Source organism: Nilaparvata lugens, chromosome 13, assembly GCF_014356525.2.
Source record: "Nilaparvata lugens isolate BPH chromosome 13, ASM1435652v1, whole genome shotgun sequence".
NCBI classification, from domain to species: Eukaryota; Metazoa; Arthropoda; class Insecta; order Hemiptera; family Delphacidae; genus Nilaparvata; species Nilaparvata lugens.
Genome location: NC_052516.1, coordinates 22,081,311 through 22,096,511, shown reverse-complemented (window position 1 = coordinate 22,096,511; position 15,201 = coordinate 22,081,311). Strand labels below are relative to the sequence as shown.

General features: G+C 33.1%; 1 protein-coding gene across 1 annotated transcript in view; it reads left to right on the top strand.

Moving 5' to 3' along the window:
* The window catches only part of LOC111050521 (transcription factor cwo), a 63,705-nt gene that overhangs the window by 11,736 nt on the left and 36,768 nt on the right, over window positions 1-15,201 (top strand). The window contains exon 3 of the mRNA XM_022336858.2: window positions 6,679-6,751. Within this exon, the coding sequence (XP_022192550.2) occupies window positions 6,679-6,751 (73 nt within the window). The remainder of the gene's footprint in view (window positions 1-6,678; window positions 6,752-15,201) is intronic.

Sequence of the window (15,201 nt, the reverse complement as noted above, 5' to 3'; positions counted from 1 at the left end):
TTCAGGAATGAAGATATTAGGAAAGAATTGAATATCTGCAGCATGAATGAAAGAGTCACGGAGAATCGGCATCAATGGAGGGAGCATGTTCAAAGAATGTCAGCTGAAAGAATACCATTTAAAGTCTATAATTATCAGCCAGTAGGCAAAAGAGATGTTGGCAGATCACGCAAGCGGGGGCAATAATAGGATTTTTACATGTTTATTTAAATAATTGGCTAGATGTGAGTCGGAACAGGTTAAAGCCTAATCCTTGTTTGTAAGAAGAAGAAGAAGATCTCCATAGTTTACTGAAATTAATAGGTAGTATCGAATCTCATAAAGATTCATATAAATTCAGTTATTTTTTCAATGTTCCAATTGCAAATCATACTGGTTAGTTGATTAGAGTTGATTAGAGTTGATTAGACATTTTTATGGAATGATAGCTTGTGTATCAGTTTTAAAAATGACGACAGGCGATTTTCGCTATACATTTCATTTCATTTCATTGACTAAATACATACACTATTAACTCTGTTAATTTACACCATAAACTTTGTTCGGTAAACTAAAACCAAATTTAGAGAGCAAGTGATATAATTGGTAGATTATTTGAATCTTATGAACATGAACGTTAAACGTCTGCCATTGGCCTAAATAAGTCACTCCCACAATAGGCATTTTTTATAGAAGTCACAGTTATGGCGGTTTATACACCGATCTTTGAAAAGGCATTTGCTTGAATCGCTCATCGTGAGAGTGGCTTATCTAGACCAATTGCAAACATACATCTTGTCAGGTCATTCAGCTACCAATCAAATCGCTTGCTCAATACTATTAATAGCCTTTATGTTGCTTTTTCGACTCTCGATTTGAATTGTAATTTTATCAGAGATTGATAATGGTGTAATACCATCAATTCTTCCCATTTGAATTCTTCAATGTTGGATCTATCTCATTGTAGATTGAAGAAGACCAAATTTTCTTCCCTAAAATTCATCTAGTCCTGTAGAAATTGCTGGTTTGAAATGATTGTTTTGAAATTTGGCTCGGTTCCCCATGGTAGGGGGACGTTTGGCCGTTGTCTCGCCTCACAGACCATAAAATTCACAATTTTTTCGTCCCGACTGTCACCGCTGGTACATTGTAGACACAACTTTGTCTCAAATTTTGGCATCTTCACAGTTGAAAATCGTTTAATCTATTTAGAAAGACTTGGAGGCTACTTAGCCTAATTCTAGGCGAACTAGAGACGTTGCAACCTTTTGTTTTCTTCGTAGAGATACTCTTGCAAAATTTTAAAAGTTTGAAATATTTAAATTCATTATTTATTAATTTTATCATACAATTGCATGGAAGAAAACAGTTATCCTATAGCTTTTAGCAGGTTGGCATTTACAAATTCTAAATAAAATACAATAATAATACATGCATTCGCCTCATTGTCTTAGTTTCGCCGAAATTACATCTGCTTCTTCAGCCAACTAGGGTCTGTATCGGCGTATGATTTGCACGTTAACAAATGGGTGTCTTCTCACAAAAGAGACAGTCCCAGCAAGAGTGCATACATTGAATCACAATTACTGTAACGGAATGGAAAACAGACGTCAGCCCAAAAATTCTTATATTCCTAAATCTAGCTCAATAAGTTCTATAGTAGGGGGTGAAATAACAACAAAACAATTACATGAGCTCATTTGAGAGGTAAATAAATGCTACTATAAAAAAGTCAATGACGTAATACTTATTGACATTTTATTCTATTGTATCAAAGTAGCAGTTTATGGATTTTTGTAAAATCGGAAATGGCTTGAACGAATTTGCCGAAATCTCAAATATGGAAGGTTCATGATACAAAGACTTGTTTGTACTCGGCCTCATCCCATAATTGGATAAGAATAAATAGGATTAATATTAGAAATCAATGAGCATTGAACTTGGTACATTGTGAAATTATGAGTTATGGAAACAAGTTTTGATTATTATCTTGTGAAAACTTACTAGATTGTTAGCTATTAAAACAATTAAGTTCAGAAATCAAAAAAATCTTTATTTCTCCAAAATACAAAATTACTAGAAATATTTCCAATTAATAATACAATACTCTAATAATAATACAATTATTAATAATTGAAATATTCAGTAGCCTACATACATAATCATAGAAATGAATGAACATGTGGACATTTGGTGAAAGAATCCACCAAACTCACCGGAATGACTCTTCTCAAAAAGAACAAATGTTTTGATATTCATTCATTATTTCATGAAGATCAAAAATCTGACGTCACTTGCTAGTGTAGTGAATCGTAAAAGGGACGAATCATATTTTTTTCCAAATTTTCTATTTTAGATTGAGTGAACACGTATGTAATATTTTGTGACGTAAGAGTCGGTGAAGTTTGGAATGGTGAAGATGCTGAAAGAGAAGCAAGGAAATTACAGTAAGATTCACCTAAAACTGTCACCATTGCTCACAGATAACGTCGATGTTTCACATTCAGCCAATGCTGTCAGGTGGAGGTGTATCTTACTGTGGCGAGACTCATTTCAAACTGTCAGCAATGCTTATGAATTAAATCAATGTGACTAGTTGAGCTAATGCTGACAGTTTGAAGTGAAGCAAGTAAAGGCAAGTGGCCAGAAAATTAGGAGCTGCCATGTCTCGGACATCTCATAAATCTTCAACTCTCAACTCGAATCAACGACGAGTACATTTTAGCACACTTGCTGCTGAGGAGGATGAGAAGCAGAGGAAGAAAAGCAGGTTGAAGGAGGAGGAGGAGGGAAAGAAGAGATGAGAAAGATATTAAGAAGAAAAAGAAGAAGGAGAAGAAGAAGTGAAAGAAGATATGAAGAAGGAGGAAAAGAAGAAGTGAAAGAAGATATGAAGAAGGAGGAAAAGAAGAAGTGAAAGAATAGATGGAGAGGTCAAATAGAGATTAAGAAGATGAAGTAGAAGAAGAGATGAAAAAAGATTGAGAAGAAAAACAATAAGGAGAAGAAGAAGTGAAAGAAGGGATGAAAAAGAGATTGAGAAGAAAAAGAAGGAGGAGAAGAGGATGTGAAAGAAAAGATGAAAAAGAGATTAAGAAGATGAAGAAGGAGAAGAAGAAGCAGTGAAAGAAGAGATGAAAAAGAGATGGGGAAGAAAAAGTAGGAGAAGAAGTGAAAGAAGAGATGAAAAAGAAATTAAGAAGATGGAAAAGAAGAAGTGAAAGAAAAGATGAAAAAGAGATTAAGATGATGAAGAAGAAAAAGAAGAAGGAGGAGATTAAGAAGAGATTGAGAAGAAGGAGAAGAAGAAGTGAAAGAAGAGATGAAAAAGAGATTGAGAAGATAAACAAGAAGGAGGAAAAGTGGAAGAAGAGATGAAAAAGATATTAAAAAGAAAAAGAAGAAGTGAAAGAAGAGATGAAAAAGAGATTGATAAGATAAACAAGAAAGAGGAAAAATGGAAGAAGAGATGAAAAAGAGATTAAAAAGATGAAAAAGAAGAAGGAGAAGAACTGAAATAAGAGATGAACAAGAGATTGAGAAGAACAAGAAGAAGACTAATAATAAGGAAGAGAAGCGGTCTAGATGAACACTGGCAGGAAAATAGGGAGAATAAAATGAGAGTAGCAAATGCTGTTGAGGGAATAAAAGTACTGTGTACTAAATAAAAGAGAAACTGGAGGTAAGCTATTAGTATTAAAAGATAGGGCTTTTAGTAAAAGGGGATAGAGCTGAAGAAGCAAAATTAATAGAATAGAATAGAATGACTTGTTTATTTGTTGACGTGGCGAAGTTTGGACAATAATGCCCACTCTACCACTTAATCACGTCGCTAGCAAACAATTGAATACAAAATATGTAGAGATTATAAAACATTGAAGCAAGAAATTACAGTAAAATGTAATAAATTAATATGAGAGATCAATATTGAATAATAAAAGTCTTGGAAAATAAGTGTTTTTCAATAAACTGAATCACTTCACTGCTGAAAGAAAAAGCAAAAAATAGCTACTGAAGAAAATTAATACAGTAAAAATTGGAATCAAAAATGAATTTGTTGATTTCATGTATAGTGGATATGGATACGAGGAAAAAATGAGAAGAAAATAGAAAAGAGAAGAGGAAAGAGATGGAAGTGGGTGAAGATGTAGTATTAGAGAGAGAACACTATTTAGAACTAGCAGATAACCAGTGCTCCACAAGGGTCTAAATAAAAACTTGACCTACTGAAATCTTGAAGAATTTGAAACATCCTCGGTGAATTGAGAATCTATTTACAAAATTTCGAGTTATTCTGTCCAGTATAGTTCAGACGTGATGATGCGTCATTCGTGAATTTCCTATCCCATACGTGTATAAGCCATTTCTTTCCTTTATTATACTATAGAAAAGAATAATTTATTTGAATTTGAATTTATTTGAGTATTACAATAGTGCGATAGTATCCCTCTAGATGCTATTTGAGGGATATATAAAAATAATCCTTTACATACAAAAAAAACCCAATCAATAACAATAGTTATATTTCTTAATTTACCTGATTATATTTCTTCATTTTTTGTAACCGATTGTTTTCTTTTGTCCATTGCACCATAAATTAACTTAACTTAACTTACAAAATAAGACTTATAGAAAAAGACTTTACTTGGTAAGCGACAATAAACAAGATAATCACTCTGGGATATTACCTAATGTTACTCACTCTGAACACAAATATTTATTTAATCATAATATATCTCCATATAGAGGATGAAGATAAAGGCAAATGAAGGATGAGATGAAGAAAGATGAGTTCTTCTACACAAGTGGAATGTCGGCATCATCTTTACGAAACAATAATTATCAAATAATAGAAAAATTATATGAAATACAGTTTAACGATACTGAATGGAATTACAGAGTTTCAAGCCTTGCATTGTCATGTGTGACCCCATTTGAACTCATTGCTGATCCTATCAATGTTTGCACAGTAATTCTAAAAATCATGATTTTTTCATGATCATTTGGCAAACTCAATAATAATTAACGCGGTTGATATGATATTATATCTCTGAGTGGCAGAAAGTTAGCCTTTTTTACCCCTTGTAAGTGAAAAGATAAACCCCTTTATCTTGCTGAAAAGTGGTTTGTTTCTTTGTTATCACAGTAATAAAGATGTGATTGAGAGAGTAAGTGAAAAAAGATAATGATTAAAATATAGAGAGAGGAAGACTGAGTCTGAGAGAATGAGAGTAGAGAATGAACAAAATAAATAATAATTCCTTATCTAGGTGGGTGTGTATTTTGTTGGACTTTGTCTCTCAAATACATCATCATGACGTCAGCTCATTTTTGTTTATTTCACTCATTTATTTGATAGTACTCAAGTACTCTACAGTGGGATTCACTTTAAACTGTCAGCATTTCTCATAAAATAACATATAAGCTTCTCATTCAACCAATGCTGACAGTTTGAAAAGGGTCATACTACACTCAAGTCAATACAGATGAACTGATCTGAATTTTTTTATCAAGTTGCTAAAAAAAATGTTTGCCAATCTACTGATAGCGTAAGACTTCTTGGGTCAAAGTGTGATTGGCCCCTGAGAATATCGAGTGAATTGACCTAATTTTTGGAGATGTTTTGTTTCTTTGATTAGGGAATGTGGTAAAAAATTGAATGTTGATAATAAATTTTCACGTTACTTTAATCATGTTGAAGTTTATTGCAGCTGTTGGAAAGCGTGTCAATACAAAAAACATGATTCAATGACTTCAAGATTGAACTGAAGAAACTCTTTGTTGGATTTTAACAACAAATACGAATTCATAATCTTTTCATTCATTTATACTTATCATCAAAATTTATTGGGATAGGAGGAAAAACAGGTGACTTTTTGTGTTATGTGGTGTTGAAGATGATTTTTTTTAATGACCATGTAGATTTTTTCAATCTTGCACAATTGTTATACTTATATGAGGAGGCACAACTGGCTTATGCCCAAAACTGTCTTTCAAATTTATACTACAGTCCAAATCAAGATATAGGTTATGTCACAGTCCTGTAAGGTCTGCCATTGGCCGATACAAGACACGCCCAAAGTGGGGGAGCATTGAAACTACAGGCAGAACACAACAGTAGAGTGGTCTGAATGCTCCGCCTACTGTGAGTGTGTATTTTTTCGGACAATCACAGGTCAACCAATGACCAATCGTATTGTTTCCTTCATTCACAGTATTATTCTGCTCTTGGATGTTCAAGCTTTCAGTTTACTGGAGTGAGATTTACTTTAAACTGTCAATTTTTATTGAAATGGGAAACTTTGGTGTTTTCTTGCATGGAATTCTGACAGTTTGAAGTGAATCTCACTACAGAGTTTCATAAAAACGTTCAATTAGAATATTTAATAGAAACTTTTCAATGAATGTGTCAATTCAATTCCAAGTCGTTATAACACACAACTCAGTAATGTTGTACACTTGAAATCATACACTATTTATTTATGCTATACATAGACGCATAATGTTTTTTTCTTAAGTGAGCTTGAATTTCGAGACTTGTTCGTGAGAATTTATTTGGTAGTGGCAAAAGTCAATTCATTTAAAATGTAATATTTCTTGTTTTCTTGAATTTTTGTACGCTGTTTTTATCAACTTAATTTTTTTTTGCCTATCCCATTTCTTGTATAGTTTTTTCTATTAAAATATATTTTTTTTCAGGAACTTGAACTTTACGACGGCCGCTACAAGTGAAGATGATGAATATACCTATCACAAGAAAAAAATCTCAAGGGTGAGTTGGATGTTTCAGTCTTATTATCAGGCTTATTAGTGAAATTAACTTACTAGCAATATGTTTCTATTCAAGGTTGTAACAACTTACTTGTTGATAATATTGTTAATGTAATAACCTCAATAATTTTAAAAATAATTAGTCCGCTGTTAAATCAAGTAATCTAACAGAACCAATGAACATGTGTTCATGACTGTTACATGCCACATGAGCTGTGCTCAGATTTGTAGCTTCACGTTACAAGTAACAATAATAATAATATTGATAACAAATAGCAATGTACCTAGAATACATAGGTATTTTATGTACCTTGACAAATAGGATGTGACAATGTACATAACCTACATAATATTTGGACAATCTGAGACAAAATTAAGAAATTGAAGAAGTTTTGGGCAATCGCCTGTTTTTTGTCTTCCGACTATTATATTGTTTGTTCTATTCAATAAATAAATGTGGTTACATCGGTGAACCGTCGTTAAGTTTCTATAGAGATTGGTGGACTGGAGACGACAATGCGGTGACATCATATTTAATCGCCGTTAAATTCAATAGAAGTTGGTGGAAACTGGCCTTACATTAAAACGACTTCTTTAAGGTTTGTTTCTAGAAGTATCAGTAACTCTGCATCATCTTATCAATCAAGCCAGCTTTTCAATTCGCCCGAGAACTTGAAATCGTAATTGTTATTGCTGTCCCAAATTTCTGCTCCAATTTTAATTAGCTTGCAAGGTGTGGTTAGCTATTAAAGGCATGAACCAGACAGTTGATGAGTGTAGATATTGTATTTTTTCATTATTATATTATTTGAGACAAGGTCGTAATCCGATCCTGTATTCTGTTACAAGGTAACACCTTATTCTCCTTATTCTTTACTCACTCTTTCTCTCTCTTATTCTTCCCCTCTTTCTCTTTCTATGTTTCTTCTAAGATCTCTTCTCTCTCTCTCTCTCTCTCTCTGTGTAGTATATATTTTTATTGCGTCGTTTTAAGTTGAGTCGTAGAATCAAAAGGTTTACAATAACACCGTATAATATAATACTGTGAATAGATATAGATAATAATTGATGGCCTTTAGTGCTAATGATCTGTGATATATATGTGCTTTGCTTCCATGAGCCACTTGTAAATTGTAAATACATTTGAGTGATAGTTATATGTCTTGGTAAAATGCATTAGTAATGATAATAGTGTGTTTATTTGCAATACTGTCAATGATTGTTTAAAAGCGCGTATGCAATTTCTAAATTACTTTCATGAGATTGCTGTTTTAGAGTGAGAGGGATGGATCTGTTTTGAAGATTATATTTATCTATTCATATACAATAAACACAATAGATTGAATAAGCTGAGATTTTCTTCTTCTTATAGATCAAGAGTGAGAGGGGTGGATCTGTTTTGAAGATTATATTTATCTATTAATATGTGAATATTAGCTATTTTAGTGATGATAATGTGATATAATTCTTCTACGGTTGGTTTTGAAGCATCTAAATTTAAAAATCTACTTTGTAAAAGTAATTAAGGAATGAAAATTTTGTGAAGTGAACAACTACAACACTAAACCTTTCTTCGGACTATGTGTAACCGTATCTAAATTTGGGAGAGGAATAGCACAAGGTTACCTTATTCTTTCTCTCCCTATCATTTATGATGATGTACTTATTGTATGAATCAAAAAAGAATAGACAATTATCACAATATATAGAATAATATGCTGGGATTCTCTTCTATTTATAGATCTTTGGCCAGTAGATTCGTAAAAGATTGATTTTAGATCAATTAATAGTTTATGAATGAGTGGTGGAAGCTTTTTGAAAAATTGATGTGATTGGTCATCGAGATTAACGAGAGTTTGTCATTTATCTAATCTGATGGATTAGATATTAGTATAATTGACCCTGGAGTTGAGGGTGTGTGCACACAGAGAGCAGTCATACGTCAATGGCATAGCGAAGGGGGGTACCAGATTACAACCCCCCCCCCATGAGCCCCCGAAAAAAAGGCCCGTAAAGATAACACCCCCACTCATCAAATTGCACTGGGTGAAGTCTATAAGGGGCCCAAAATTTTGGTAAATCCCTCCATTCCAAAATCCTGGCTACGCTACTGTCATACATTCCATCTTCCATCCGGTAAAGATACTGAAGCTACATACAGTATTTCTGTCTGATAGTATGTACCACTCCATCTTGAAATGATCTATGCTTCTAAATGATCAATTTATCAAAGAACGTACATTTTTGTGACACACTCTTTAGAAAATGGTATGATAATTTTTATTGAAAGCACATAAATTGATCAGTGATTATTTTGATGACATTGAAGGCTGCTGCTGCAAATATTGAATGATTGTATTATATGCTGAGAGTTATGAAATTGACATGAAAACGAAGTGATATTGGAATAATAATTTATGGTAGTAGTAAATAATTTTAATAAAAATTTTATAAATTCAAGAATTGTTTGTTAACACCACATGTATGATAGGCTTCTGAATAATCAACTTATCAATGAACGTACACTTTTGTGTCACACTCTTAGAAAAGTGGTATGATAATTTTTATTGAAAGGACATAATCACATTGATCAGTGATTATTTTATTGACATTGAAGGCTGCTGCTGCAAATATTGAATGATTGTATTATATGCTGAGAGTTATGAAATTGACATGAAAACGAAGTGATATATTGGAATAATAATTTATGGTAGTAGTAAATAATTTTAATAAAAATTGTATAAATTCAGGAATTGTTTGTTAACACCACATGTATGATAGGCTTCTGAATAATCAACTTATCAATGAACGCACACTTTTGTATCACACTCTTTAGGAAAGGGTTGAGATAATTGTTATTGGAAGTACATAAATTGTTCAGTGATCACTTTATTGACAGTGAAGGCGGCTGCTGGTTGCTGCATGTGGGTTATTGGAGCATGAACATACAGACCCATTGCACTTAACCTAAAACAGTGAAGATTATCATTATTTAGACGGCAGCCATGACACACAACTGGAGGATAGACCACCTGTCGACACCACTCTCCATGAGAGAGGGAAGAGAGAGAGAGAGAGTATTTGTTCATTCAATATCTATCTCCTTGCTAATGGGTGGTAGACAATATAGATCTTACACATTATTAATAGTGTACTAATTGAAGTGTACTCACAATTTCTTTTTTGAACCTTTCCCTTTTCTAATCCGATTATCTGTCTCTTTGACTCTCTCTCTCTCTTTCGGTATATATATATATATATATATATATATTATATATATATATATATATATATTATATATATATATATATATATATATATAGTAACATACATAAATAAAGAACTCTAATCTCTCTCACTCTCTCTGACTTGCTCACACTCTCTTCCTCCTTCTGTTGTCTAATCTGTTTTGAAATAATATCTTCTATTTAGACTGTCTATTCGTATAATCTCTTCTGAAATCTTATCTAATCCGTATCAACCCCACCCCTCATATATTAATGATGACTCTCTCTTACGAGGCGTTTATCAGACTAGTCGCACGTCAGGATAGGAAGCTCTCGATTGGCTGATTCTCAATACGCCAACCCAATCCAGCCAATCGGAGAGCTGATTGTTCTGACGTGCCGTGCCGACTTGTCTGATAAACCGCCTTGTGTGTTTCTGCCTATATTGTTCTTGTTCTATAATCTTATTGCCTTATTATTCAAAAAAATTACAAATCATTCATTTTATTCAATCATGTACATTTATTACCCTTAACATGACTGTCAAAACTGTCCCTTCTCAAATTTATACTTCAGTCAAAATAAAAATTTAGGCTATATTAGTACTATCACTTGAAAAAAAAATTAACATTACAAAAAATCCAGAAATTATTCAAAACGTCAACACTTAATAAAACTAGAAAATTTCGAACCAAGAAACTTCATGCACTTTAAGAATTTATAAGAATTAATATTACAAAATTTTATTATACAACTATTATTTGACTTCCAGACTTCCAAAAGACATAAGTGATTCTGGACAGAGTCAAAACCAATTTTTGGTAAAGAGCTTCGCCTCAACATGCATTTCACCAGTATTATTAGATTTTCCAGATTTTATCAGATTTTCCAGATAGGTTTATAAATAACCAGGGTTGTGCTTTTTCTTGGGGGTGAAGAAAATGAAAATGTGTCATAGAAAAAAATTAACGAAAGAGGTTTTTATCATATCATAGGTTTTCCTTATACAGATTGTTTTACTGGCGCTATGCGTTCAATTCTTCTTTAGAGGTTTTCCTTACATCTAGGAAAACTAGAGATAGTGATTAAGGTGGAGGCTGAACTCTAAAAAAACATACTGAAAACTACCGTTCATTAAAGTTTCCTTGTCACAAGAAAATTAAATACCTACAGTTTTTTATAGTCTATACTTTTATTTGTTACTCACTCCATTTGAATAGTCATAAAATCAAATTCTCATTTCATCCACTGTAGTTTACAGTTATGCTAATAAACGTACGAAGCAACTATTTTCCGCTGAATATCATAAAATAGAATATAACATCTTATCTGTGGTAAAATCTTATCGGAATGAAATTATTCTGAATCATTATCTCTCCACTAAAATAGCTCTTCATCTCTGTCTATCTCTCTGTTGACTCATCCATTTTTTCAATGACTCCCTCTCTCTCTTTCCCCCCTTCTTTCTCTCTCTCCCCTATTTGGTAGAGAGTTAGTGGGAAGGATACTTCGAATATTCTTTCCGAAGAATGGACATTGATATGTCCAAAACTCCGCTAATTTATGTAGATGCATAACAATATTATTACCTATAGTTATTATATTACAAATTGCTTTTTCATATCATATACAGTTCAATAATTATTTTCTTAGTCTATATTATGTAAATTCATCTATAATTTTGCTGTATTGTGAGCTATTGTATATAAGTGTATAAGCCAGTATATATTGTAATCTACTTAAGTAAAGTAGGTACTCAATCAATCAATCAATCTCCCTACCTCCTATCACTCTCTCTCTCTCTCTCTCTCTCTCTCTCTCTCTCTCTCTCCTCTCACTCTATCTTTATATTTATTTATTTCTCCCTCTGTCTCTACTAAATGCATTACAAAGCTCTGACAGTGTGCAGTATGATTGTGGCGTTTATGTATTTTTGTATTTAACGAGAGCACGCGTCCTTTGCTTGTTTGCCTTGAGTGGACTCCAGATTTCAGATCGGTTTTTGTTGTGTCTGATTAATTATGGCACTTGACTCAGCCGCGATTGTCTTTTGAATTAGGCGATCGGCTGGAAAAAAGTCGGACCGCTGACCTTCACTTGAAAAAAATACAGGTTTTTTGCACTTGTGTTACAAGGTTTTGTGAAAAAAGTGGTGCATTCATTTCGACTCTATAGATAAAGCGATATTTTTTATTTCAATTCCGATCTGAGAGAATAAAACAGGGATATTTAGTTTATTTTATAAAATCACTTCTCTTACACTTATATGGGCTACTTTATTCAAATTAATAAAAACAATATAAACTTGAAGTACCCTTTTATTAAAAACTTGAGAATATTTTGATAGTTTGACACCTTGTGAGACCGGACTCCTTAACTATTCTATTAAGATTCTATTCTATTGTGAGACCGGACATTTTAACTATTCTATTTTAATATGTTAACATATTCTAAAGTTTTTAATAAAAGGGTACTTCAAGTTTTTATATTGTTTTTATAAGTTTATTTTATTTACAGAATATTTATTTGATAGACCATTTGAAAAAAATAGGGGAACCTATTCTTTCAGATTCCAATGTTAAAGACCGATTAAAATAAGTTGACATATGGACGTCTCAAAGTGTTCAATTTTCACGGGAACGTTTTATTTTACAGAGTTCTCTATAATACTGTATCCCCACGTATCAGTATCAGTGAGCGTATCCGGTACAGTGAGAATATTATTCCCATAAGATCCAGTGAGACTATTTATACTCGCTCGGTCAGGCTGAGTGGGAATAATCCCATTAGAAATCATGGTAATTAAATTTTCACTGTACACCCACACTTTATTTAAATTCTGTATTGATTCTTACAATAAGTTCATCATCAAAATGATAGGGAGAGAAAAAATGTTACAATAAGTCATCATCAAAATGAGAGAGAGAAAAAATGTTACAATAAGTTCATCATCAAAATGAGAGAGAGAGAAAAAATGTTACAATAAGTTCATCATCAAAATGATAGGGAGAGAAAAAATAAGGTAACCTTGTGCTATTCCTCTCCCAAATTTATATAAGGTTACATATAGTCAAAAATAGGTTAAGTCTTGTAGTTGTTCACTTCACAATATTTTCAGTCCTTAAATATGTTCACAAAGTAGATTTTCAAATTTAGATGTTTAAAAGCCAAACATAGGAAAAATATTTCACATTATTATAACTAAAATAATAACTTCACTGATTCTGATATGTGGGGAATCTAGCTTTAGCATATATAAGATATGGGATGTAGGTCATTCACAAGGAAAAGGTGTCACAAAAAATGCCTTGACGCTGCTGCAATGCCAATTTTTTTCTCTTGACTGAACCATAATATACTGTATAGTGGAAATACTATAGCTAGGCATGCAATTTTAGTTACTGATACTAATTATTTATTTGAATAATAAAAATTTTTCTCGGGAATTTATTTTATTTTCGTAGTCTAACTTGATAGTATCTAAATCGAATTTTTTTAAAAATGTCACCAGTAAAAAGTTTCTAAGGGCCGGTCTCCGAACTCGGGATTTAGTTTTGAACAGCTAGAACACCTAATGCCGGTTGCACAGAAGCCGGCTTAATTTTCACCGTGATTAATTTCTCGAGAACCAATCAGAGAAGGTATTTTTCATAAGACGTCTCTGATTGGTTCTCGTAGAATGAATCATGATTAAAATTTAACCGACTTTTGTGCAACCTGCACCTACACTTTGAACGGCTGGAGTCAGAAAATTGGCTTTCCGAAACGGGGCGTCGCAGTCCACGTTTGAATTAAATTTCGAAAAACTAGAAGATTGAACACAAAATAAAATAGTGTAAAGTTTCAGCTAATTTGTATTATTTAGGAATGTTTCATTTTGTCAAGGAAAAACGTTTCCAATTATAGAAATGAGAAAATAAAGATTATCATAAAAACTGCGACTACGCCCCGTTTCGGAAAGCCAATTTTCTGACTCCAGCTGTTTAAAATCTAGAACTTAGCTAAATCCCGAGCTCGGAAACCGGCCCTAAAGTCAAATGCACAACCGGACTGATTGCCGGAAATTATGCATTTTAGTAGCCGCTAATAATGGCTGGGGTTAGTGGACGCCACTATTGCCCCTGTGTGCAGGGGGCTTAAATAATGCATACAGTTTTCAGCCTACCTCCAAAAAAGGACTGGAATTTTCAACCGCTAAATACCATTTAAAACCACCCGTGTGCCCTCTGCAATAACTGTCGCCAGACATAGTGTCAACAATAATTATTATTTTATTTGAAGATTGCAACAGCTGTTCAAAGGCCAACTCAGATCACTGGGTCGTTCAAATGACAAACAAACAATTTGCAAGTAAAATTCGAGTCATAACCACCCCGTACTTTAGTGCCATTATTGTAATCTGTATCTACTATCACTCACTTGACATCTCTTCAGAGAAGTCGACCTCCATTTTTTCGTTCTCTTTCTCTCTCACACTCACACAAATACTCACTTGACAGCAAGAGAGAGAGAGTGAGTACCAAAACTCTTGATGCGGCTAGGACAAGGTCATACGGTTTTCTCAGATGCTACAACCTTGACACACATAACGTTACAACTGGTACACATTCACTCACACACGCGCAGTACCGCGCCACTTTGCCGTATGTGGCGAGTCTGAATATGAATGGTGGTGGTGATCTACCGTGTTAAACTTCTAGACACGTGAATTTAAGTGTCGTGTTTTTTTCGCTCCGCTGCCATTACCATAAATTATCATTGGCGTTTGGTCGCCGGTTATGCACTGAAACTGTCACCATTAGTTGAATGGGATGCATTGATGTTATCTATAAGAAATGCTGACAATATACCGTGAACCTCACTAAGTTTAGTATCACTTTAAACAGTCAGAATTGGGTGAATGGAAAGCATTTATGTTATGTGTTTGAAGAATGTTGTTATATAATAAAGAAAACTGACAGTATGACGTTTATCTCACCATAGGTATTATTACAACCAGTGAACTAATAATATTAATTCAACTTGACTTTGGTTGTAAATTGGTTGTAGAATTTGTTACGAGACCCAATTATGCGAGTACAATTTTGTTGACCATTAGTTATGCAGATTGATATAATATTGGCTATTAGTTTGATGTATTGACCGTGTATCTTATTTCAAATATTGATTGTTGTTTGAGAATATTGTTGTAACCTCATTATTGGTGTATTATGTTGGCAGTTAG